The 27,169-nt window shown below is 42.3% G+C and overlaps 1 protein-coding gene across 3 annotated transcripts; it reads right to left on the bottom strand.

The window, feature by feature from the left end:
* Positions 1-27,169, bottom strand: LOC134801425 (transcriptional activator protein Pur-alpha). 3 transcript variants are annotated; one of them, XM_063773978.1, is made up of 10 exons: positions 27,029-27,169; positions 16,504-16,551; positions 7,256-7,368; positions 6,116-6,192; positions 5,915-6,002; positions 4,978-5,156; positions 4,342-4,465; positions 3,244-3,360; positions 313-363; positions 1-238 (listed from the first exon to the last, which is right to left on the bottom strand). In XM_063773978.1, the coding sequence occupies exons 1-10, from the start codon at positions 27,069-27,071 to the stop codon at positions 215-217; spliced, it is 864 nt and encodes a 287-aa protein (XP_063630048.1). In that variant the 5' UTR covers positions 27,072-27,169; the 3' UTR covers positions 1-214. The 3 variants fall into 3 exon arrangements, with proteins under 3 accessions (XP_063630048.1, XP_063630047.1, XP_063630049.1); XM_063773977.1 differs by lacking the exon at positions 5,915-6,002 and having other exon boundaries at positions 6,028-6,192; XM_063773979.1 differs by lacking the exon at positions 5,915-6,002 and having other exon boundaries at positions 4,342-4,447; positions 6,028-6,192.

The raw sequence follows: 27,169 nt of genomic DNA, 5'->3' as shown, positions 1-27,169 counted from the left end.
TAAAGCTCAAAAACGTGTTTTTATCACATTAATACCTTACAACTAACGCGTCTATGAACGCTCAGAACGGAGGATGAGACAGAGGTCGGAATGTCCGCGCGAGCCGCGATCTATAACAGGCTACGTATATAAAATACTATATACACATAATGTGGTCCGCCGGCGGCTGCGGCGGCGGCGGCGGCGGCGGCGCCTCCCCCTCCCCCCCGCCGCATCAGGTCCGGGCACCGAACGACTCCTGCAACAACGCGAGCCTGTACACACTCCACTCCACGTACCCTGTACCTACACACATGTGCTGACGCCACTTACTGTGTCGGGGTGAGGCGCGGCGCTGCCGCCGGCGCGTGCGCTTCCGCCGCCCTGCAAACATATCCTCGATTACTCTCGACATCACCAAACGCTAGGCGAGGGGCTTAATTAACTTATTCAGACCGTATCTAGTTTACGGGGCTTATCATGGAAGACAGGGACGGCCACCACTAATTGCAGGAAATATATATTTTTTTTTTTTTTTTTTTATTGAGAAACAAACAGTCTTAGAATAAACATATGAGCAACTTAGCTAGTAGCTACAAATTAATTTCGGTATAGACCTATAGTTCCCTAATTTACAAAGATAATTTACAAATGTATAAAATTAGTGTAAACTTATAGTACCCAATTACATAAAAATAGAATAGATGTAAAAGAGAAAAGACTCAAATTACAAGTATGCGGTTGCTTGCAACATTTCACACTTTCTTTACTTCAACAAAGAATATACAGTTTTCTTAAACAGACCTAATGAACTGCCAAACAAGTCTGCATCCATACATTTTTCATTGTACTGCTTACATGCGCGCCCAATATATGAATGCTGTGCGTGTTTCGTTCTGCTGTTAGGAATGCTAAATAATGCCTTACTACGACAACTACGTTCATTCCTACGGGGAACACGGAAGCCAATTTTATATAATAAGTCGGTATGTAAATATTCATTTTTAACATAAGTACTTCCGGCACTGTCGGTTAAAACCTCCGAGACCTCTGTCGGGCACAATTGTATAAGGAGACCTCACATGTATTTTTCTACAGTGAACGAAACTAAGAAAAAACACCTACCACGTGAGTAGATACCTTTTTCGGTTTCGTTAAACATAAATCTTCACTTCGCACTTCAAAATAGCGAGTCATCAGTCATCAACTCGTCACATTCATAACTTAAATAGAAAAATAAACAAGATTTACTATATACAATACTATGTATCTTAAAATTTGGTCAAATGAAAAAAAATAAAAAAAATACACGTGAGGTTATGTGGGGGAGGGGAAGTAGCCAAAAACCTCACCAAATATCACCAAGGGTGAGGGGGGATCAAAATGTAGCCGAAAACACCTCGAGTGATTTGTGCACAACCCCTATGTCCCGGCCACACACACACGCACACACACACTCACCTGCATGGAGTCAGGGTACGCGAGGCCCATCTTGTCCGTGTAGTCGGCTAGTATGTCCCGGCCACACACACGCACGCACACACGCGCACACACACGCATACGCATGCACACACACACACACACACACACTCACCTGCATAGAGTCGGGGTGCGCGCGGCACATCTAGTCCGTGTAGTCGGCTAGTATGTCCCGGCCACACACAGGCACGCAACACGCACGCACACACACACACACACACACCTGCATGGAGTCGGAGTACGCGAGGCCCATCTTGTCCGTGTAGTCGGCTAGTATGTCCCGGCCACACACACACACACTCGCACACACACGCGCTCACATACGCACTCACGTACCTGCATGGAGTCGGGATGCGCGCGGCCCATCTAGTCCGTGTAGTCGGCTAGTATGTCCCGGCCACACACACACACACTCGCACACACACGCGCTCACATACGCACTCACGTACCTGCATGGAGTCGGGGTGCGCGCGGCCCATCTAGTCCGTGTAGTCGGCTAGTATGTCCCGGCCACACACACACACTCGCACACACACGCGCTCACATACGCACTCACGTACCTGCATGGAGTCGGGGTGCGCGCGGCCCATCTAGTCCGTGTAGTCGGCTAGTATGTCCCGGCCACACACACACACACTCGCACACACACGCGCTCACATACGCACTCACGTACCTGCATGGAGTCGGGGTGCGCGCGGCCCATCTAGTCCGTGTAGTCGGCTAGTATGTCCCGGCCACACACACACACTCGCACACACACGCGCTCACATACGCACTCACGTACCTGCATGGAGTCGGGGTGCGCGCGGCCCATCTAGTCCGTGTAGTCGGCTAGTATGTCCCGGCCACACACACACACACTCGCACACACACGCGCTCACATACGCACTCACGTACCTGCATGGAGTCGGGGTGCGCGCGGCCCATCTAGTCCGTGTAGTCGGCTAGTATGTCCTGGCCACACACACACACTCGCACACACACGCGCTCACATACGCACTCACGTACCTGCATGGAGTCGGGGTGCGCGCGGCCCATCTAGTCCGTGTAGTCGGCTAGTATGTCCCGGCCACACACACACACACTCGCACACACACGCGCTCACATACGCACTCACGTACCTGCATGGAGTCGGGGTGCGCGCGGCCCATCTAGTCCGTGTAGTCGGCTAGTATGTCCCGGCCACACACACACACGCACACACACGCGCTCACATACGCACTCACGTACCTGCATGGAGTCGGGGTGCGCGCGGCCCATCTAGTCCGTGTAGTCGGCTAGTATGTCCCGGCCACACACACACACTCGCACACACACGCGCTCACATACGCACTCACGTACCTGCATGGAGTCGGGGTGCGCGCGGCCCATCTAGTCCGTGTAGTCGGCTAGTATGTCCCGGCCACACACACACACACGCACACACACGCGCTCACATACGCACTCACGTACCTGCATGGAGTCGGGGTGCGCGCGGCCCATCTAGTCCGTGTAGTCGGCTAGTATGTCCCGGCCACACACACACACTCGCACACACACGCGCTCACATACGCACTCACGTACCTGCATGGAGTCGGGGTGCGCGCGGCCCATCTAGTCCGTGTAGTCGGCTAGTATGTCCCGGCCACACACACACACTCGCACACACACGCGCTCACATACGCACACACGTACCTGCATGGAGTCGGGGTGCGCGCGGCCCATCTTCTCGGTGTAGTCGGCTAGTATGTCCCGGCCACACACACACACTCGCACACACACGCGCTCACATACGCACACACGTACCTGCATGGAGTCGGGGTGCGCGCGGCCCATCTTCTCGGTGTAGTCGGCTAGTATGTCCCGAAAGCGCGCCCAGCACTTCTCGGGTACTGTGATCGCTGTGCGGAAGTTGCTCTTCACCTGAACAACACACACATCATTAGTCAGACCAAGCTTACTATATACATAATATAGTGGTTCTGTGGGCTGTAGACCTCGCAAATCCCCATAGCCCCGCCATTTAGAGAAAACAAAAAAAAAACAAAAACTAAATGAGCAAAAAAAAATCCTATAAATAAATAAATAAATAAATAAATAAACAAAATAAATATTACAGGACAATTTTACACAGATCGACCTAGTCCCACAGTAAGCTCAATAAGGCTTGTGTTGTGGGTACTAGACGACGATATATATAATACATAGGTATATATAATACTTATATACTTTGACGACCGGTCTGGCCTAGTGGATAGTGACCCTGTCTGCTAAGCCGATGGTCCTGGGTTCGAATCCCAGTAAGGGCATTTATTTGTGTGATGAACACTAATATTTGTTCCTGAGTCATGGTTGTTTTCTATGTATATAAGTATGTATTTATCTATACAAGTATGTATATCGTCGCCTAGTACCCATAGTACAAGCTTTGCTTAGTTTGGGGCTAGGTTTGATCTGTGTAAGATGTCCCCTAATATTTATTATTATTATACATAGAAAACGTCCATAACTCAGGTACAAATATTTGTGATAAACACACAAATAAATGCCCTTATCCTATAGAGCCCTCCACAGTGCGAGAAGGCGAAATATCAATCTGATCGACGATTAAGCGGCTCGTTTCCCGAATTTAGCCCTTATTTTAGTTTCCTGCTAAAGTAAGGACTATAAGCACGAAGAATTTCGTACATTGACCGCGTGCGATAGAGATAGCAACAGGCGGGTCAATGTACGAAATTATTCGTGCTTATAGTCTTTACTTTAGCAGGAAACTACTATCCTACTTGGTTCTCGGTTCATGTCTGTGAGATTCCAAGCTCTAATGAGGAGGATGCGACAGCCAAAGTACCTAGTTTTCTTTCTCGATGGGATGGTAAATAGGTAATAGAATTAGTGTGGTGTTACCTCGCTGACTTTCATGTAGACCCCGCGGTTGTTCTGGCCGATGTCGAAGTAGAAGTTCTTGTTGTCGACGCGCAGGTGGCGCCCCTCGGGCAGCTCGCCCTTGAAGCTGGAACCCGACACGGATCTACGTCAACGTTATGTTGTGTTAATTTCGCATGAGGGGCCATACAATTACATACACGAACATACATACCCCTTTGGTATATGGTAATTAGTTAATTTTTGGCTTTACAGTACGAGTCTCACTGAACGGGCGGAGTCGGAGCGCATTTCACATTTGTACGGCCGCAAGCCGGTCGGCTTCTCGCGGACGCGGACGGATCCGGACGGACTCCATCGCTTCTGCCATTTTTTTTGATATGCATTTATGCGTGTCTTATCAGTCTTATCACTATCAGGTCTGTATGTAGCCCACAACTTAAGAATGATGAAAAACGCATATCTTTAGTATAGGAAACCAATGAAACCTCATTCCGTCCGGCCGGTGGAGTATTTACTGATGGCGCCAGCATAGGTGTTACCTGTCAGTCCTACGAATACCTATCAATTTCTTGTTAATTTTCAATTTTTTTCTAGAACAAAACTTGAGACAGGTAAAATCTGTGTGGTGTGTGTGTGTGTGTGTGTGGGACGCACCCTCCGTCGTCGGTGCCGAAGTCGTCCAGCAGGTCGGTGAGCGCGTCTCTGAACTCGATCATGCCCTGCGCGGGCAGAGCCACCTGCGAGCGCGGCCCGCCGCGGGTGATGGTCTGGGAGACGCGCAGGAAGCGACCGCGCGAGTTCTCTTTCAGGTCGAGGTAGTAGCGCCTGTTGTCCTGCGACACACACAATCAATCGGTATATGATTTATATAAAAACCCAGAAAAAGACAACTTCGAGATAAGATACCTTTAAGCAACAATTAGTACTTGAGCTTACCGTCGCCGTCGTTGGGCACGTTTTACGGGCTGAGGGGTTCGAGCGATGTGTAGTAGTCACTGAACTCGGACTGGTGGTCGCGGAACTAACCTTGAGCATCGTCTCGGACTTGAGCTTGCCGTCGTCGGGCACGTTGTCCGGGTTAGGGGGTCCGAGCGACGAGTAGTAGTCGCTGAACTCGGACAGGTGGTCGCGGAACTAACCTTGAGCATCGTCTCGGACTTGAGCTTGCCGTCGTCGGGCACGTTGTCCGGGTTAGGGGGTCCGAGCGACGAGTAGTAGTCGCTGAACCCGGACAGTTGGTCGCGGAACTAACCTTGAGCATCGTCTCGGACTTCAGCTTGCCGTCGTCGGGCACGTTGTCCGGGCTAGGGGGTCCGAGCGACGAGTAGTAGTCGCTGAACTCGGACAGGTGGTCGCGGAACTAACCTTGAGCATCGTCTCGGACTTGAGCTTGCTGTCGTCGGGCACGTTGTCCGGGTTAGGGGGTCCGAGCGACGAGTAGTAGTCGCTGAACCCGGACAGTTGGTCGCGGAACTAACCTTGAGCATCGTCTCGGACTTGAGCTTGCCGTCGTCGGGCACGTTGTCCGGGTTAGGGGGTCCGAGCGACGAGTAGTAGTCGCTGAACCCGGACAGTTGGTCGCGGAACTAACCTTGAGCATCATCTCGGACTTGAGCTTGCCGTCGTCGGGCACGTTGTCCGGGTTAGGGGGTCCGAGCGACGAGTAGTAGTCGCTGAACCTGGACAGTTGGTCGCGGAACTAACCTTGAGCATCATCTCGGACTTGAGCTTGCCGTCGTCAGGTACGTTGTCCGGGTTGGGGGGTCCGAGCGATGAGTAGAAGTCGCTGAACCCGGACAGGTGGTCGCGGAACTCTGCCGCCGTCGACATCGCCAGGAAGATCTGGCTGCGCCGACCGTCTGCGCCGATCTGGAGAACACAGCTAATTAGTACCATCGTTCACATATTCTTATAAGTGATTCGTTAATCTTATTGCAATGACATGTGTTTCACGCATCTAAAATATTATTCTTTTATTGTAAAACCGCTGTGTGCCTTTGCCTGAATGTCAATATAACGTTCATTATTATATTTTCGGAGACTGGTCAGCTATGTGTCCTTGATTATACATAACGGCGTCACATCATTTTATAATCACACCTAGCTGCTTCTTGGAGAAGGCCACGACGTTCCTAAAGAAAAACTAAAGCTATACATTTGTATCTTATCTCGAAAACATGCTCCGTTTTACTTGGAAGTAATTCGTAAATGTATATATATATATATTTATATTATGTTTCTTGAAATCACGTATTTATAAATCGATTCCGTCGAGTATCGATGACTCGGTATCAAATATCGTGGCGAGCAGAGCGGAACAGACATGTCAATGTGTGAGTCTCTTTGGCTGTGCAGATCATAATATAACTTATGTTATGTAACAACACGTTATTCATTATCAAGCTGATATTACGTCTGATCATTATCGTGGATACCGCCGCTATCAGCTTACATAATATCGGCGAACTCAATCATATATTGCTGGAATATATCGATAATAGTAATAGGTAGGCTAAATATACACCAGTTCTATTACTGTGAGATACCTAAGCCGCTATAGGTAGAACTTAGAATTTTTTAACATATGTTCAAATTTAGAGCTGCACTGTAATAAGTTTTTGCCAAAAATTTCATTTTTGGTACAAGCTTTTATCGCTGACTGTACTTTTCCTTCCACATGCAACTAATACTCATCGAGACAATTCTAAATATCTTAAACACAATTAGGTTGCGTTGTTCATCACATCATCACAGAGTTCCTCCAATAGATCATTTATTGTTATAGCGATCATTAAACACCCAGTTCCTCCATCATCAGATCAGCTCGATGGTATCATAATATTGCATTGACACTTTATGTATGCAAATTTTTACTTACTCCATAGGTACAATTGAAAAATGACAGTGAGATCGAGACATCCATAAAACTCACCTCCGCGACCTTGATGAACCGGCCGCGGCGGTTCTGCTTCACGTCGAGGTAGAACCGCTTGGACTGGATCTGGAGCATCTTCGTGGCCAACTCCTGCTCCTGCGGCTGCTGGCCTGCAACACACGGACACTTCACTTCACTCATCGAACGACGCGTTCTTGCAACATTACGGCTGCCTACGAGTAGTAAAGCAGCGGACCGGACGCAAGCGACCAGCAACGCGGCGGCGGCGGTGGCCTAGTTGTCACCTTGCAAGTCGCGCTAGGTAACATTATCCATGTCTCTAGCAAGCACAATACTGATTAGAAAGAGAGGGAGACTTTTTCGCAAACAAATGTAAATGTATATATCTCTAGATAGAGCCTGGGGATCTTTTAAGGTACAGTGGGTTCAGCCTGCAGTTTTTGAAAATTCGTAGCGCTTTTTAGATCATAATACATTTGCCAAAAAATTCAAATAGCAATCTTGAAGCCTTTCTCTAGTAACTTCATCGATTTGAAACCTCGTTCGATAGAAGCATAAAGAAGGTAATCTAATCACGCACATAGGTCTAAAAGGCACAAACACACAAACTTTTTATAAATTAACTAAAAATAACAATTCAATAACAATCATATCTTATGAGGCCCATTGTGAGCCTCAATGGGCCTCATAAGAAGGCTCAAGGTCACTCAAAGAGCAATGGAGCGAGCTATGCTCGGAGTTTCCCTGCGTGATCGAATCAGAAATGAGGAGATCCGCAGGAGAACCAAAGTTGTCGACATAACTCAGAGAATTGCCAGACTTAAGTGGCAGTGGGCTGGCCACATTGCTCGCAGAACCGATGGCCGATGGGGCAGAAAGGTTCTCGAGTGGCGACCACGTACCGGAAGACGCAGACCGACGATTTGGTTAAAGTCGCGGGAAACCGTGGGTTGAGGGCAGCGAATGACGGTTCGCTGTGGAGACCCTTGTCTTTCGGCTGAGATGATGATGATTTACATTCATATCCGCGATCCCGGGCACGCACGGCTGTCCGCTCGGTGCTCAGCGAGCTGCGTTCGGAGGAGGACCTGAACTCACGGCGCCTTAAGTGTAGATAATACCACCGCCCAGGTATTATCGATTAGGCATCCAGGGCCTAGATACAAGCCCCGAAAGCTGTTATCTCCTCAACCTAGGCGTAGCCGACATGATTGATTATGATGAGCCCTAGGCGTGACGTTCAAATCTGATACTAAGTAATTTATCGTCCCTGAAACTTCAAAGAATGTTATATTGAAACTTATGGTTAGCTACACAGTAACCTACCTGGAACAGTCACTGACTTTAATTGTTGGGCCATTTATGGTTCAAGCAATTTGGTTGTTAATATATCTATCGACGGTATGAAATGTCTAATGTAAAGCAAACCATAAATGGCTCAACAATTAGTCCGGTGACTGTACCTGCGCCAAAGAGGCCCGGTTCTTAAGCTTGCCTACTTTAAAAATTTCATACTATACGTGCGAATGCGTTCCCATTTCTCATGCGTTCTCATATTCGCTAGTACAGTCAGCAGCAGATATACCTGAGCGGGCAAGGTGTCCAAGAAAACATATACACTTCAATCGTCACAAAAATAAGGACATCTAAGTTGTCATTTTCACGTAGGCTTTCAGTTCGTCACATATATCTTAACTTCTAAGTTTTTCTTTAACACATATACCCTTATTTAATTACAATGACAATAACGGTTAGAAAGTCAGTGGTAACTAAGCATTCAAATTCAAGCTGCTGTCATTAATACCTACACGCACTGCCAATCACGTACGTCAGCAGCCAGGGTGCCACCAATTGCTAAGCAGTTGTTATTTCAATGGTAACTAAGCATCAACATTTTAACTGTTTAACTTTTTAAAAAATATTGTAGCAGCTACGAATTGACACATCCTTTCTTAAAGAAGTATTTTCTATTTTATCGTCAAGTGTCAAACTTAGACAATAAATAAGTAGGTTCTACGAGAACGATCGGTCGGGTTTAACTGTCATAGGCGGCCGTTCTTCCAAACCGTAGAGCATATATATGTTAATATATTTATTTAGCCCGCTTATTGTACTAAAATATAATAGTATGTATATGGCCCATTTAGATCGGTCAGTATGGAAAAATCTGAAACTATAAGATATACCTACACCGATCTCTTCTTAGGAACCATATGTCATCGATTTTAGTAACAAGAAAAACTGCATTCATAGATTTAAAAAAATGTGTACTCTGCTCGGGAATCGAACCCCGAACGTTATGAAAAATAAAACTAAGACTATTTCTATTTAGATAGGTATCGATTGCGTAGGTCTTAAGAAGTAAATGTTACTATGAAACATGATGTCTGAAATGAATAAAATGCATTGTTTTCATATCCTTTAATTTATTTTAGTAAGTTTTCGAAAAGACCACCTTTTTTTCAATACATGTTACATACATTTTTTTAAATGTATGAATGCAGTTTTTCTTGTTACTAAAATCGATGACATGGTTCCTAAGAAGAGATCGGTGTATGTCGTATAGTTTTAGATTTTCCAATACTGACCGATCTAAATGGGCGACCTGTATAGTACTAAAATACGATGCTCCGAATCGATCAAAGAACGGAGGAGAAAATAATTGTATTGAAACGTAACACGTTCACTGTCCCAATCTGACATGTAAACCTTATGGCTTTGTAATAGAGGCTAGCCGTGGCCCCACGTGAGGAGCACGAACAGTAAAGGTGTTAAACATATCCAACTATAACTCCTCTCTTTATTTTGTTGGTTGGACTCATGATCCGCAAGAACGGTGCCATGCCATGCATATACGTAATATGCTAACTGTTGACCATAGGAATGACGAATTTTGTTTTTACAACTTAGCAGAGAGGATAGAGTAAGGTTTCTGGTTTCTCGACCTTTTTAATTTCTCGAGTTTCTCGAGTATCTCGAGAAATTTTGAAAGTTGTAAAACACACCATGTTATTTTATTTTTGCTTTATTGCAAATCAGACTCATACGAATCGTAGGTGAGATCAATAATCAAACATAATATGATAAATTTTTTAACCATAAATTGCACTTAATAATCAAAAATTCAACAACAACCAAAAAAATAACTGTAGGTGCAGACGTGCGCCGGCGATGTGATATGCTATAGGTAGTGCATTTCTTTAGATAGGTATTTAACAAAATGTAAACACACCAAAATATGGTATTTCATTAGGCAAGAATATTCAAGTTGATAAATTTCTTTCATAAGTAATTGGTTGAAGCCAGAACGATAGGGGACGGATCAAGGCAGTTTTTATTTGGTTGGCTATATAACTACCTAATAACTGGTATGAGTACCAGAAAATGTAAAAAAAAAACATTCTTTACATCAATTAACCTACCTAAAGAAATACACTATAGACACATCACGTGTTATAGGTACGCGTGTTTTCTTTTTACTGATGACAAGAGATTTATTTCTCGAGTTCTCGAGGCATTGAGTTATTTTTTCCCGTCTCGACTTAGGACAAATTTCTCGAGATTTATCGCCTCGAGAATTCTCGAGCAGAAACCCTAATACGGAGTTATATATATCTTTGAACTTATTGTTAGTATAACCTAGCAGTAAACATCAAATGGCATTCCGCACAGGAGTAATCTAAGGAACGCCCACTGCGGGTTCAAGCCTACAACGTCCTGTTAGAAGTCGCAGATACGCTAAATGTGACATATCTTCAAAAATTATATAAACTAATGCGAAATTAACATAAAACCAGAAGACACAAATTAATAATAGAAATGAAACCAAAAACTAAATAAAAAGCTGTAATCTCTAGGTGCGTGCGACTGAGATTTGAACCCGCGGTCTCTGCTTTGAAAAGCAAACGCCTGCATTACTGAGACCACAACGTGCCTTAATTGACAATTGGCTCTAAATTCGGCTTCAGTTAGCTTTCGCTATGTGTCATTCGTTTTGACGATTCTGCTAAGGCCCACTTGCACCATTCCACTAACCCGGGGTTAATCGGTTAAACCGTTAACCAAGTGTCAAATTATACTGGTAACCATGGTAACTCCATGGTTTAACCAGTTAACCCTGGGTTAGTGAATGGTGCAAGTGGCCCTAAAAGAAATAGTTGGTAGTAAGTTGACCGAGAGGCCCCTGTCAAATGGTTGAAGGACAAAACGTGAGATAGATGTATGTGATGACAATACTGTACTGCTTTCGATGATTGTCAAAACGCTTTACCTGAAATTAGCATGGCTATTTTTCATTCAATATTCGACCATACTTGTATGCTTTAAACGTCTATTTTTCCATATTGTTCAGATATATTTGACACGTTGACCGCTTAGATACCAGTGGTTTTTTGACAGCTAAGGTATCAATGGCTTGTTGTAAGTGTAGAAATTAATGAATAGCGACTGTTAAGATATTTGTGACACGTTGAGCGCTCACAAGTAAATACTACCATGACAGTCAACAACTTTTTGACAGCTTAAACGTTTACCTCTCTTTGAGCACTTGGAGTGTATAGCGACTTCTGCTGCTGACTGTACCATAGACACTGCTAAGTAGTTCATATTAAACATAAGAAAAATATAAAAATAAAATAACGATGGATTCTTTAGTTCAAGTACCTACTTCTAAACCGGAGGTTGTGGATTCAAACCATAAGGCGCGAATTATATGGAGATGGCGTAAGGTAAAGGCGCGGCGCATGCATGATGCAGCTTCAAAACGTTCATGACGCCTTCCAAAATTGTTCTAACTCTTGCGCTTGCGTCACGTACACCACTTACAAAAGGTCGGTAGAGCAGATGGAGCCAAGCTCTTCCTTTTTGACTGTATCTGAGCGAAGTACCTACGTGTGCAATTACGAAAGATCTTGCTTGCTCTATGACTTCCCAATCTTCCCGATCTTCCCAACCAAAAATGTTATATGGCGGTCTTCCTCCCAGTGACCTTAGTCAGTGCAAACTTAGCATAGACGGACTCCGGTACAATTTTACCTAATTAGTATTGTTTAATTTTTAATTCAAATCGATTCGTGTAATACCTACTAATGAGTACCTAGTTCCGATGATTAGGGCAATCCACTATGTGTCCCAGACGGTTTTATGTCTGCTGTCATTTTGGTATGTTTACATTGTTTGCAGACGTTTCTGCGCTTAATACAATATTAATTCATTATTGGGGTAGCACATCGTAACTGGTGAATTTCCAATACGACTTGTAACTCCGGTAGCCGTTTAAGATGTGTAATACTCTTACGGTAGCCGTACGTGGCTACGCGCCCTCCTAAGGCGCATATTAAGGATCATGATAAGTATATTCGCTGTCAACGGGTAAAAGTCTCGGTAGCTCAGTTTGTAGAGCGGCGGGCAGGTGTCCCGGGGTCGCGAGGTCAGGTCTCGCCCGAGACAATGAGATTCTCCACTTCTCCTTTAATTTTATGAACTGATATAATAGGTAGGTAATTATGAATGAGTGACATAGTCTCATCCGATACTACTGACGCTGACTGTACGCCAGCCAGACAATAAGCACACGGGCACACCCACACTCCGTCAAAATTATAGCACCTGCGTCTACAAACCGAACAAACATAGACTTAGGAACACAGACTACACAGCCACCGTATTATGAAACGTTTACAAAGAGCACGAGGTCACCACACATAGGTGTAATTTTACTCTTAAAATGTTACGATTTAAGCTCCACAACGACTACAACCAAGTTATATTTTACACCATTTTATACTATACTACTAGTTACACCCCCAAAGCTAAATTATTGTTAATATTTTTGATTTAGGTCTACGAGAACTGGTCGTAGTTGTGGGCGCAACCGAAATAAGTGGTCGCACCCTTAGTATACGGGATCGCTTATGTATGATGGACTTCAACTGTCTTATGTGCTCCATCTAGTACCTAATTGACGTGGTCTGTGCTTAGGAACCATCGTCAAATCAGTAACTAACCATTCCTAACCCTTATTACAACGAGTTAAAGTATGTAATCAGTTAGGCGGTTATTACACGGACCCAATGTGAAAACCGCCTAAGCGCTTTTAGTACGCGTGTACGGGAGAAACCTTATACCGTTCTACAAGCAAGATCCAACCTTGTGGCAATGACATAAGGCTGACGCGTACTCGGGCTAAAATTAGATGGGATCAACGCCCGCTGTGAGATTATTCAATATGTCAAATTTCGTCAGTGAGGCCTGCTATGTTTGCGTTTATTATGTGATAAGAGGCACAATTTATACACGGGATTTTGTCAATCCTTAGCCAAATTTTGCGAGGTTCACAAACACGGGCATAGCGGCGGTCACCGAGGGCTGGGAGGGGCTTAAAAATAGGACACGTAATATAGGTATATTCCCTAAATGCCGCTGTACGGCTCCGTAAACTATGCGGGCACTTTGGTGTCAAAAGTTGATGTATGACAGCTCAGTCCTCACAAAACATATGGTACCATACAGCGCCATCTCCAGCTGTCAAACTCGGGGCAGATCTTTTCCTTAGATTTTACACATCATATACAATCAATGAATCTTAGCCTCCCTTGGACTAGGGACCATTTTGGAATTTGAAAACTTCTTTCATCCATTATACCTAGTTTAAAATTTCGATTTGATTTTGCCCTTTTAAAAGAACATCCGGACTTGGGAGGTTAGTCAACATTCACTGAAGGACCTTATATTTTGGCAATAAGGTTTAATAATTGTCAATGGTCGGACGATGCCGACGGCGGAGAGCAATAAACGTTAGCACCGTCTGCAGTTGATGGCGGAGCGACCAATGCGAGCGCTGGTCATGGGACAGGTCAGTGAACTCGGGTTCAGTCGTGTACAGTACACTCGGCATCTAAAATAGCGGATGAACCAATGCGGAAAAATATCTGCTATTCTAGAAAACTTCCAAACGGGGATAAATTAGAAAATCTACGTTCGCGTTCAAAAGTATCAATTACAATAAGTTTTTGGCAAAAATTTCATTTTTGGTACAAGCTTTTATCGCTGACTGTACTTTTCTTTCCACATGCAACTAATACTCATCGAGACAATTCTAAAAACCACAAACACAATTAGGTTTCGTTGTTTTATCACATAGTTCCTATGGCCACCTCCGGTCTCCATCATCAGATCAGCTCGATGACACCATAATATTGCATTGTTACCCGACTTACGTATGTATGCAAAATTTCAGCTCAATCGGAAACCGTGAAGTGGATCAAATTTTACTTGCAAGATTTGATTACAGACAACGGTCAGGTGAAACTAAATAAAAGCTTGTAAAAAAGTGCTCATGCCCAATATCCACATATCGAGGTCCGCTAGAGTGAGCTATCGATATCCATAACACTTGGGTCGATATTAAATTAATCACCAGAACTGGTACGTTTTTGCCCCCTAAAACCGGGCTATGGACGTAACAAGGAATGAGCATAACGGCCGATTAGAAACCGCGATCGATTACATACAGCTTGCATCACTCACTGCTCATCGCATACGGTGCTAGTTTTATGTCCAATGTGAATTCGTAAGGGCCACTTGCACCATCCTACTAACCCAGGGTTAACCGGTTAAACCTGGAGTTACCATGGTTACCAGTACAATTTGACACTGGGTTAACTAACGGTTTAGCCGCTTAACCCCTGGTTAGTGAGATGGTGCAAGTGGCGCTAAGTATACTCAAGGTCGTATTTATACGGACAAAGTGCCAAAATTGAGTTTTTTTATGATCAAAGATAATTGATTGCAATAGAGAGGTAAAGTCTTCAACTTGAGTTTTCCCACCCACAGATCGCTCCCTTACTAGACGGGGTATATAAGACGTTTTATTACAGCAGGATGTATATCACTTTGGAATGTGTTCGGACTTGAGACGAGAGGGCACAACTATTTCAAGCTAGAGGTTATGCAGTAACTGATATTGGGGGTTTTCACTCGATGTCGGCGGAGCCCTGTCTAAAACTGCAAAATTCGTGTACAGTTCTTTTTGATATCTAGTAACACTTATTGAAACTCTGTTATGTAGAGGCCCAACGAAGCCGGCATGTCTCATTGATAAAGGCTTCTTTGGGGTCATCCATTAATTACATCACACGTTTAGGGGGGAGGGGGGAGTCACAAACTTTGTGAAGTCACTGACTTATTTAAATTATTTAATTCGCTGTACAGTTAAGAGCCAACGGTCATATCTCCATACAAACGTACTCCTCGTTTTCCTCCGTGGTTTTTGAAGCTAGAGCAATGATTTTTTCAACACAGATTAATATTGTCAATATCTGTGTCGGACCGTTTTGATTTTTTTGATATTTTTATTATTTAAGGCGCTAGAGCCCTTCAAAAATGGCCAAAATGGCCTAATTGACTATGCCGCAATGAGAGGCGTGGCATTCAAACGTTTTGGGTTATAAAATTACTTTGTATTTTCAAAAATATTTTGATAAAATGTAATAATAGGTACAACCTACTTAATTCGATTTGCCGATTTCGTTGAAAAAATGACGTCACACCAGGGGGGGAGAGGTTTGCCAAATGTGACCAAATGTGACAATGAGGGGGGAGGGGTAAAAAAACCTAGAAATTCGTAATCGTCGTGTAATTAATGGATGACCCCTTTTAAATATGTAGATTAAAAAAAAACCGTTTATTACAGTTTGTATGGTGACTGCTATGTTATATGTAGTTATAGATTAGCCACTCCATAGTAATTGGCTACTGTTAACAATAAGACTTCTATTGCCTTTCTGATTTGTTAAGAGTGACAAATTACTATGGATGGGCCAATAACTATAGCAGTCACCCTACATAGATTTAAGGACGTGTAAGATGTGTTGTCTGTTGGTAATCCTAAATAAAGAAAAATCAAAACATAGCGTAGTCTGCGAGTGGTAGTCTATGTCCCACCAAAGGGACCAACCAGATGTTATTGATTACTTTGCCTTCCACGAGTAGGTAAGGGTCGGATAATACATTCTTATTTATTTAAAACTTATGTTGTTAACCTTTTTTATGATAAAGGTGGCAAACGAGCAGACGAATCGCCTGATGTTAAGCGATTACCGTCGTCCATGGACACCAAAGGGGTTGTAAGTGCGTTGCCGGCCTTTAAGATACGAGTACCTAATACGCTCTTTACTTGAAGGTTTCTGTATATGCCTCTCAATCGCTTGCAAACTTACATAGGTATGTCAGTGTGACCTGTCGCCAGACCTGTCGCGTGTTAATAGAATACATAAAACACTCACCGGAGTCAAAATTGTTCCCTCCCGCGTCCATGCCTTGACCATGATATTCTGAAATGAAATAATATACTTTAAAATTGCTAAATTCTTAACATTTGACTTTGATTCTCGTTTCTGCCTTTCGTATGGCTTTTACAAAAAAAATACGATCTCATTTTTGATACATGCTTTTATCGCTGACTGTAATTTTCTTTCAACGGTCAACTACATAGTACTCATCAAGACAATTGTAACAATCTCAAACACAATTAAGTTGAGTTGTTTTATCGAGTTCCTATAGCCACCTGCCACCTCCTGTCTCCATCTCCAGATCAGCTCGACCGTACCATAATACTGCATTGTCATTGTCACCAACTTACATATGTGAAGTTTGTTTCTAATAATGGGATGTGGGTCTAATAACATACATACATACAAACATTGCAAGATAAATAAAAGCTTCTAAAAATAAAAAAAACAGGTGTGACATGTGAGCGCAGGGTATCGCGATATTTTAAATAACCAAGGGGTCGCATCATGACAAGTATCAAAAACACTGCCATAGACAATACAGATTCTTAATTTAAGACCCGTGTGTAGTGGCCCTTATGTCATAGCATTGAAATGAGACAGTCCTTTGACAAACTATAGTATTGTCCGTTGAGGTCACATCCGAATGATCTGAATAGCCGGCCCAATTGTTAATCAATTGGCGAGATCAAGGAACTTTATCTGAAGGAAGTCACTTTGGCGTTACATAAGTAAGTTAATATAAGCGATAAGCGTGTTCGTAATGTTCGTATATATCAAGTAATAGCTGTTTTACTTTGATGTTCACGCAATTGTTATTAACGGCTTGTAATTGTAACGTTACCCGACCCGGGTGCCGCGCGTCAAGTACAGCATTTTTTTCTGCCTTTCAGTCGGAAAGCGTCAACTTTCGGCCCGCGGTGTTAAGAACCCATCAACGTGCACACTAGCGCCACTGCTAAATAATCGCAATAAAAATTAAATTTAACGAACTATATTTAAAAAAGGAGGCCGCTACGTACTGTATTTTGTATTTAAGTACCTTTTGAATACATCAAACTATTTTTTATTGGCTGGTGTTTAAACGAGAGGTTGAATCGAAATAATTTTAAAATGGACTGTATGGTTTTTACATTAAGACGAAAACTTTCTTTTGCTATTAAATATTTAAGTAAATCGAATTCACGAGAAATAACAACTTAGAACAGTGCACAATCACATACCTTTATGTTAATGATGGTGAAGGTTCGTGCGGGTTCAGGCTCGCTCCCCGAGGATTCCACGGTGGCGGAGAACGTGCGAGCTCGGCTTATCGTTACCTTAACCCGGAATACCTCCCTGCAAGGCCTGTCACTCTCCACACGCACAATGTAATTGGCACTTCTCTAAATTACTTCGAAAGTACAGAATCTGACCGAAAGTTGGCTTTACAATAATTATTCCACAATTTTAACTCTGAGCAACGTACTTTTAGTAGATCGGTTAGAAGGTTAATGGCTGCCGGAAGCGGCTAGTGTTGTATGTAACTAACCCTACCGGAAGTTATAGGCTAATAGAGATGTCACCTAAAACCGATATTCAAACGAAAGTTGAACAGCTGGATTTGTCGATCTATGAACTCAATACAAAAACGGCCGTTTTAACTTTGGACCAGGGATGTTGCGAACATCCGCATCCGCATCCGCAACCGCGGAACATCCGCATCCGCATAAAGTCGATGCGGAGCTTATGCGGATGCGGATGTCGACCAAGTCAGTCGGTACAGGAACGTCTTAGCGGCGGCGTAAGTGCTAGGTAATTTCGTCATTACCTATAACGAAATCGTCTAGATACTCTAGATCCAGAAAAGTCGGCCAAGTTACTGTTTATTAAATATAACGCACCTATACTATATTCTTGCTCAAATACTTAACGTTTCGTTTTTTTTTAAATAAAAAAATACTAAAAATGTAATATTTGACGTTTTCTAAGTACCTAATCTTGACATCCGCATCCGCATCCGCGGATGTGAGCCTTTAAATATCTGCATCTGCATCCGCATCCGCGGATGTCAAATCGGCATCCACAACATCCCTGCTTTGGACGCATAGATTGACGAATCCAGCAACATATAAACTAGTTTGATGTATTCAAAAGGTACTTAAATACAAAATACAGTACGTAGCGGCCTCCTTTTTAGGGTTCCGTACCGAAAGGGTAAAAACGGGACCCTATTACTAAGACTCCGCTGTCCGTCCGTCTGTCACCAGGCTGTATCTTATTAACCGGGATAGCTAGGCAGTTGAAATTTTCACAGATGATGTATTTCTGTTGCCGCTATAACAACAAATACTAAAAAGTACGGAACCCTCGGTGGGCGAATCCGACTCGCACTTGTCCGGTTTTTTAAATATATTTCGTTAAATTTAAATAATCACGATTATTTAGCAGTGGCGCTAGTGTGCACGTTGATGGGCTCTTAAACTCCGAAAATAATGGTTGAAATCATACATTTCGTAAATTTACGGCAGATCAAATATGTATGATTTCTTATGGGACAAAATAAAATAGAAAAGGAAGGGGGAAAAATAAAACGCTTGAACGTAAAGGCACATGTTTATAATAAACTGTCAACAACAATACATTTTGTACCAATTCCAAGCTGAATCGCTTCGTTTAGCGAGACTAGTATTTATTACTAATAACCTAGTAGCGTCTGTCTGGACTACTCTGGACTGGTGACATTGGTCATTAAACTCATTAATTCCGGACTTTATGGTGATACAGTCAAGGTATTAAACACGTGACAAAAATATGTATACAACTATACACCACCTTATTGCCCCTACATTATTAATTTATTAAAATATGTATACAACTATATGTCGCAGTCGGATCGTATAATCCGCCGTATTACATTACGGCTAGCCGTTTTCAAAAACAGGGGCGTTTTGAAATGCGGCGGTTTAACGATTAGCCGGATTGAATGCGGCTGAATGAGAATCCGCCGGAATGTATTCGGCGCCATACGTTCTTCAACACGGCTAGCCGTAATGTAATACAGCGAGTCATTAGCCGCCGCTTTGACAGTTTTTAGTTCCCATTTTTAACACCCGTGGCGCTGCCTGACAAACGCTGGGGTGTCCATCAAATCTGGAGTTCGTCGGACTGTTTCTTTTCAAAAAACATTTCTTTCGCAACTTAACTAGACGGAGCCCCGCTTCGCGGGGCTCCTATTTCTGAGCTGTTTGCCCTTCGGGCATCTGAAGCTACCTAACGAACCTAACCTACCTACCTATTGGTTTAGTGAGACGTCCGTGAAAACATTACACTTTGGGGAAAAAATCGTAGGTAGGTAAGTAGGTTAGGTTCGTTAGGTAGCTTCAGATGCCCGAAGGGCAAACCGCCCAGAAATAGGAGCCCCGCTTGCGGGGCTCCGTCTATTTAAGTTGTGAAGGAAATGTTTTGGAAAAGAAACACATGTAGTGCGGTGGGACCATGGTAAAAATAAATTAAATTGCATACATTTTCAAACTCCGGTTACGTAGGCGACCGAAAGAACTGGTCACTCTACAATCTAAAATAGTAGTACGATGCGGCTAAACGTTGGCCGCCTTATTGAAGAACGTATCGCAATGACAATCCGGCTAATCGTCGAACCGCCGCATTTCAAAACGCCCCTGTTTTTGATAACGGCTAGCCGTAATGTAATACGGCGGATTATACGATCTGACTACGACATATACACCACCTTATTGCCCCTACATTATTAATTTATTAAAATATGTATACAAGTATACACCACCTTATTGCCCCTACATTATTAATTTATTAAAGTAGTGTGTACATATTTTTGGCAGTTTGTTCATGTCGATATTTAATACCTTGACTGTATTTTTACGGCTCTATAGACATTTAGCATACATTTATTTTATTTTAATTATGATATCGCTTGTAAGTATAAGTATAGTACCTATTTGAACTGTTCTTCCTAATCAACCCAAGAATTGCTTCCACTAGCTCACACTGGATTCGTAAACTCCCGGAACGGCCTCGATAGGCGAATCTAACAAGTTCAATGACACGATCCACATATAGGCGCGATACCTACTGTGATGTGTTCCAACAGTTCACGTCAAAAATAACTATATACATCTTTTGCCTTAGGGCCTTTCCACACATTGCGACTTTATGCATCGATACAAACGCGCGTTTAACAGCCACGCGATTGCGTCGCGACACCGGGCCGGTATTGCTGTACCACTGATCACTGCTAGGTACACGTCCATGGGGCGGCATCGCACACGCATCGGACGCATCGCACGCAGCGGTTTTTTTAGGGTTCCGTACCCAAAGGGTAAAACGGGACCCTATTACTAAGACTTCGCTGTCCGTCCGTCCGTCCGTCCGTCCGTCCGTCTGTCACCAGGCTGTATCTCACGAACCGTGATAGCTAGACAGTTGAAATTTTCACAGATGATGTATTTCTGTTGCCGCTATAACAACAAATACTAAAAACAGAATAAAATAAAGATTTAAATGGGGCTCCCATACAACAAACGTGATTTTTGACCAAAGTTAAGCAACGTCGGGAGTGGTCAGTATTTGGATGGGTGACCGTTTTTTTTTTTGCTTTTTTTTTTGTTTTTTTTTTTGCATTATGGTACGGAACCCTTCGTGCGCGAGTCCGACTCGCACTTGCCCGGTTTTAGTTGGTATACTTGCCTACTTGGTATTCTTTGTGTAGAAGGTCACACAAGTGCGTCCACTGATCAGGCCGCGTAGCCAAGATGCCAATCGCTTACGCACCGTAGCCATCGAAACGCAACTGTCACTGTCGCACTAATATGGAAGAGTGATAGAGAGACAAAGCTTTTCGTTGTCGAAGCGATAGCGATTGTAACCTTGGCTAGACCGGCTGTTGCGTGCGATGCGGCCCTGTGGACGTCTACGTTAAGGCTCCGTCGGGTGTGTAATGCTTAATATAATTATAAAAAAAACTATCATACATTTGTTATAATTATAACGCCACTTGATATATTATTGTATGTTATAATGTAATTTTTATTATACGTTTCCTTTATTATATTGTGATTTCATCTAAACTGTCATTGATATAATGCCTAATGTAATATAATTTTCAAATAGTATATAGACATATTTTATAATGACATTTGTTATATTATATTTTTGTATAACGTAATACTTCATACAATTTTATCAAGTATAAATACATATATTGTATAACATTTTTTGTCATATTTCATTTACTGATAACGTAAAGTTTTACATACTTTTTATAACTAGTACGCAGCCCTACTGCTTTTGCTAGCTATTTTATCCTAGGGAGGTCGCAGTTCTACCAACCAATCTAACCTAACCTAACCTAACCAATTTTTACACGGTTTTCGTTCTGCGGGGCCGCAGTTCAAACCTAACCTAAACCACTTTTTTTCCTAGAGTATTTTATTCTACGGAGGGTCAAAGTTCTAACCTAACCTAACCCTCCTTTTGTTAGGTAGCTATTCGTTTATGCGGAGTCGCAGTTCCAACCTAACCTAACCCATTTATGTCATGCAACTATTATGCCACATAAATAATTATGTGATGTCTCTTGTTATAACAAATAATTTGCTTTAGATTATGTAATAATTATGGCAATGTATATTAAACGAAGAGTAAATATACCTTATGACCATTATACCAACAATAACATTATGTATACCGTTAATTAGGTATTACGGTAGTATGCCATTTATTACGTTATTCTAAATAACGATATATCAAACTATAATATATGAAAAGTAATTATAACAAATGTAATGCACCCGCTCCGTCACACAGGCGCGTTTTGCGGGCGGTGCGTGAGCGGGGCGCGCCGCTTTTACATATAAAACGCTCACGCCGCGCTCACGCCCCGCCCGGAAAACGTGCCTGTGTGACGGAACCTTTAAAGGCTTGGTCGTTTTCCGGGCATATAAAACGCTCACGCCCCGCCTGGAAAACGCGCCTGTGTGACGGAACCTTAAGGTCGCCTGCTGCACTGAGATGTATGGATTTCATTCAATACCCTCCATTCTGGAGTGTATGAACGGCTGTGCCCGTCTTACGACTATGACAGTAGTCTCTGGTAGGGTTGCCAACCGTACTATATGATTGACCGAAGCGTTACCGAAGCTCTCCGTTTTAACTCTGGCATTTTGGTTTCGTATATGCGGATGTTCTCTTCTATACTACAGGTTGCAATGCTTAACCGATTCTCGTGAAATTTTGTGACCATATTCTATGATTAAATATATTTTTTTGTCGATCCAGTTTTTGAATTTTTTCTAAATGCGGAAATTGACATAAAAGATTTAAGCGCCAATAGCGTGAGTTCACTGTAATAACGACTCAAAGAGCCACTAGTATAATATGTACTTTATTTTGACCTCGTGTGATATATACTTTTAAGATAATTACACAAAACAACAACATTTCGTTGAGTCCTTACGATGGGAAAGATACAACAGTTATTTTTGAGCTCTAAGAGTGTGTTTGACAACCGCCCTTGGTGCCTGGTGCTATCGTAACTGCATATTTAAGTCCGCGCCTAAAAATGCACCAAGTTATGCAGGTGCGCGTGCACGCAATGCACCGCACTAATTGCTAGGCGCCTCGTAATAACCTCGCATCATTGCCCAATCGTTTAAACATTCAATTTATTCATTAAATAACTATGAAACCACAGGTACAGTCAGCATCAATAGTAGGGGATGAGCCAACGTGCAAAAACTACCTGCCACCCTTGACTACTTTTCTAAATAAAGATGTATATGTATGTATTCTGGAGTAACCCATTCAGTCCTTTTCAAATTAGAGCATTTGAAAGTCAACTGTGGATTATGAAAATTTTGAACGTTTTCTAATAATTTGTTAGACCAAGTACCTAGTGAAAATGTTACAGTACCTATATTATATATTTGTGATCTACTCACAAAGACCTTTCATTTGGCACTCCACATGGTATGTTTAAAAGAAAATAAAAAAAAGTTTGTACTGTCGACTTTATGACGTCACGTCATCGATACCATATTTCCCCATATCTGAGACGACATGAATGAAAAGTAACCTAAAGCCGGTGCGGCCGGCCTTCTATTAATAAAAATTGAGTCCAACCCATTTATAGAGAATTAAGACATGTTGAAGAGTAGTGGTACGAGTAGGATGTGACATTGGTCTCATCAATGTGAAATGTACTGACCTAGAATAACGCTAACTTTAGACTTCAGGAATTTATAATCAAGATAATGATGTAGGTGACCCCAAAAACAGCAGCCAACTAGTTTTTATCTCCCTAGATCTGGCAAAAACTGTTGCCATATTACTCTCTCTGCTTTTTATAGATTCAGTATTTTATTTGCGGGTACTATTTAGGTACTTTTATTTGTTATTGAAATAAATCTTATTCTGGTCATATGTCTATCACTGATGTTGTCTATAGACATCTACCTATATCTATATAGGCAGGTATAAAAGATGCTTTTAAACATATAGCATTCTCTGGGGACTAAAAGGTAGATAGATATACATAAATGCCTTCCGGCATTAAGTTCATCTTCTGTACAATTTTCAATTTTTACTGAGTGATAAGGTTCAAATAAATTAATTTAATTAAATTCAATGTCATACTGAAAAACTGTTACCATGCCTAAAATAATGAAAAAAAATCTGATCATAATCAACAAAATTGTCTATAATATTTTTATAATTTATCTCTATTCATTTTAACAGGTCTCTCAGCACAAACAGGTTTAGATCTTTTTATTATATAAACATTTGTGATAATTAAGTTGTTACCTACTCTAAAGGCAGTTAGGAAATCATTGAGAAAACATATAATGTGGACAACAAACCAGACAACAAAAACAAATATTGATAAAAAAAAAACCATAAGAATAACAATCTACTTTTTTTTAATAGTTTCCTCAAGCAAAACCAACATAACCTGTTTTGTAAGACATCATATAGAAAAACAATTAAAATTTTATGGTTACTAAAAGTTTCTAAAATTAACTAAGTAATATTCAAAAGTTGAAAAAGTAAAACTTGAAGATAGTTTCTGAAAAGAGCTTTGCTGGCCAGTAATGTGGTTATGTAAGTAGTTCAAGGTGGGTCGTTGACAGCAGACAATCCCATTACAGACCGCCGCCAGACGCCAAAAAAACCTCAAACCTGTTTTTTGCTGACTTTAGTCTCAACCATAGACTGAAACACATGTTGGCCAACTGTTTCTAGCCAATTTAGAATCATTGAGCTCCAATTAATTGATTATTTGTCCTTTTTCATGTTTTATAAAAAATGCATGAGTAATGGAATTTATGTATTTATTATTTTTAAACCTTTTTATCATTAATGTAAGAGCTAAAATTGATAAGTTAAAATATTGATGTTGATAGAATGTTGGTGCTATGGTGATGATACAGATCTGATGAAACCTAGTTACTCACATTTGCATAATAATTAATAATACATAGAAACATTGATAGAAACGTTGAATGAATATTTCATGTATGTGTAATACCTATAAGTACATAAAAACCTTTATAACTTGTATAATCGGAAAAATCGCAAATACCTACTAAATTAGAAGCACTTTCTACTGTGATAAACCAGTTAAATCACATTTGATTGTGTTGCCAGTGTTTTCAATTTTATACCAGTTTTAACTCCATTATTATATCCCAAATATAAAAATTACCTAATCTAGTAACCAAGCTATCTAGTTTAATGCTAAAAAGTATAATGGCAGCTGGATTACTTGTATTGGGCAGATTGGGTAATAGATTGGCCAATCTAATTGTCATTTCGATATCTGAGTATAAACCAAGCTCAGTTGATATTGTGATGTAACAAACCCATGCCTGTATTACTCCAATGCACCTTATTTTGTATAGTATGTTTGTCAATCCGAGCAGCCGAGGCTGGTAATTCAATATTAGTCACTGCCGAATTATAAGAACATAAGCGATACCATGAATAGGGTATTTTCCTATTAGTCAAATCAGTTACTTTTTTAGAACTGTCAAAACGATTTGCTAATATGGAATTTATATGAAACATTACATCGTGACGTCACGGTCAACTCACCTACTTTTTATAGTTCTATCCGATTTATTAAATAGAAGTTGTGTTTAAAATAACTACTATCTGTGTTTTTCTAATAATTATCTGGTGCTTTATTTCATGCATGGTGTAAAATAATTTATTTTAAATACAGTATAATACCCTATTATCTGAACTTGTAGTTTGAATTACTAATATCACGACTTGGAAGAAATAGATCCCCCATGACTATTCGCTTTTGTCTTCTATATTAATGAAACTTGCTTTTGTCCAACATTCTCACTGTATTCCTTAGTTATATTTTCAAGTTTTGGTTTCTGATATATCTGCCACTAATAAGTAATAAATAAATTGTGCCCCCAAATAATAGTTTATGTGTGTTGTGCAATCATTTGTAAAGCACTCCACTGTTACTTGCCTTTAATAATGATTGGAACTGTCATTTAGAACTAGCTGACCACAGAATTTGCAATAAAAAAAATTTAAGTCAATCAAGGTTAGAGAATCAGTATAAAATTTAGCTTATAGTCACCAAGCAGACACATCTAGGTTAATGTAAGTACACCTAGGACCCGGTACTCCCTGTGTGGAACTTGTGGTGTGCACAGGATGGACGGCTTGTTGCCAAGAGGCCACTCCCCCTGCTCCAGTTGATGGACCGTGGAGGTTCTGCCTAGCAACACACTTTCACTATTGCACAATGGACTGTGTCCTCAATACCTCAATGTCACAGCAGGTAGGGCAGGTAACCTCACTTCGAACAAAGAACTAGCACCACACTTCACTATCACTTCACTTCATTTGGCTCTTGCTGCAACTCACACAATATCACTACACAACACTTAGAAATACACTTCAGGTCTAATCAGATTATTATTGGAAAAAGTGGGATTGGGTCTGGCGCAATGTTGACGATGGTCAGATGGGGCTCCAGACGGGAGACGGGGGCTCGGTGGGCACTGACCTGGCGTGGCGCGCGCCGTCAGCTGACCGCTCGGCTGCGCACACAAAGGGCCGCGGCCGCGGTCGGCGCCGCGGGCCCCCGGGCCGGGCTCGGCCGGCCCCGGTGCGCCCTGCCGGCCTCCCGGCCGCCGCCGAGCCCGCCCGGCCGCCTGCCGTCAGCCGCTGCCGCCCGGCGGCGAGAGGTCGCAGACAAAAAAATCGATAGGTCGTCAACCTCTGACGGCGGTAGCCCAGCCGGTCCCCGGCCGAGCCCGCGCCACCCGCGGGCTCTGCGGCCCCGCAGCCCGGTCGGCCTCCGAGACCCTTAGTGCCAGACGACTTGCAGACCCGAATTCGCCATTTTGAAACGGGAACAATGAAATATTTACTTTTGAACGACGGGACAGGGAAGAATGTCTTCCCGGATGAATTACGGAAACGGCGCGAAACGGGGTGCGTCGCGAACGCTACGCCGCTGTAAATATATACGTACTCTGACTAGAAAGCCCCTCGTCGCCGCTGCCGATATCCGACATCTCAATCCACACCGAATTCTACAGGCAATCCGCGATCTTTTCGGATCGCTCTCGGTCAACTGGAATTGTCTATGATTTCGAAGCCATCAAACTTAGGT

This window comes from Cydia splendana, chromosome 22 (genome assembly GCF_910591565.1).
Source record: "Cydia splendana chromosome 22, ilCydSple1.2, whole genome shotgun sequence".
Taxonomy (NCBI): Eukaryota; Metazoa; Arthropoda; class Insecta; order Lepidoptera; family Tortricidae; genus Cydia; species Cydia splendana.
The sequence above is the reverse complement of the archived record's forward strand: the minus strand, read 5'-3'. Positions and strand labels throughout refer to the sequence as shown.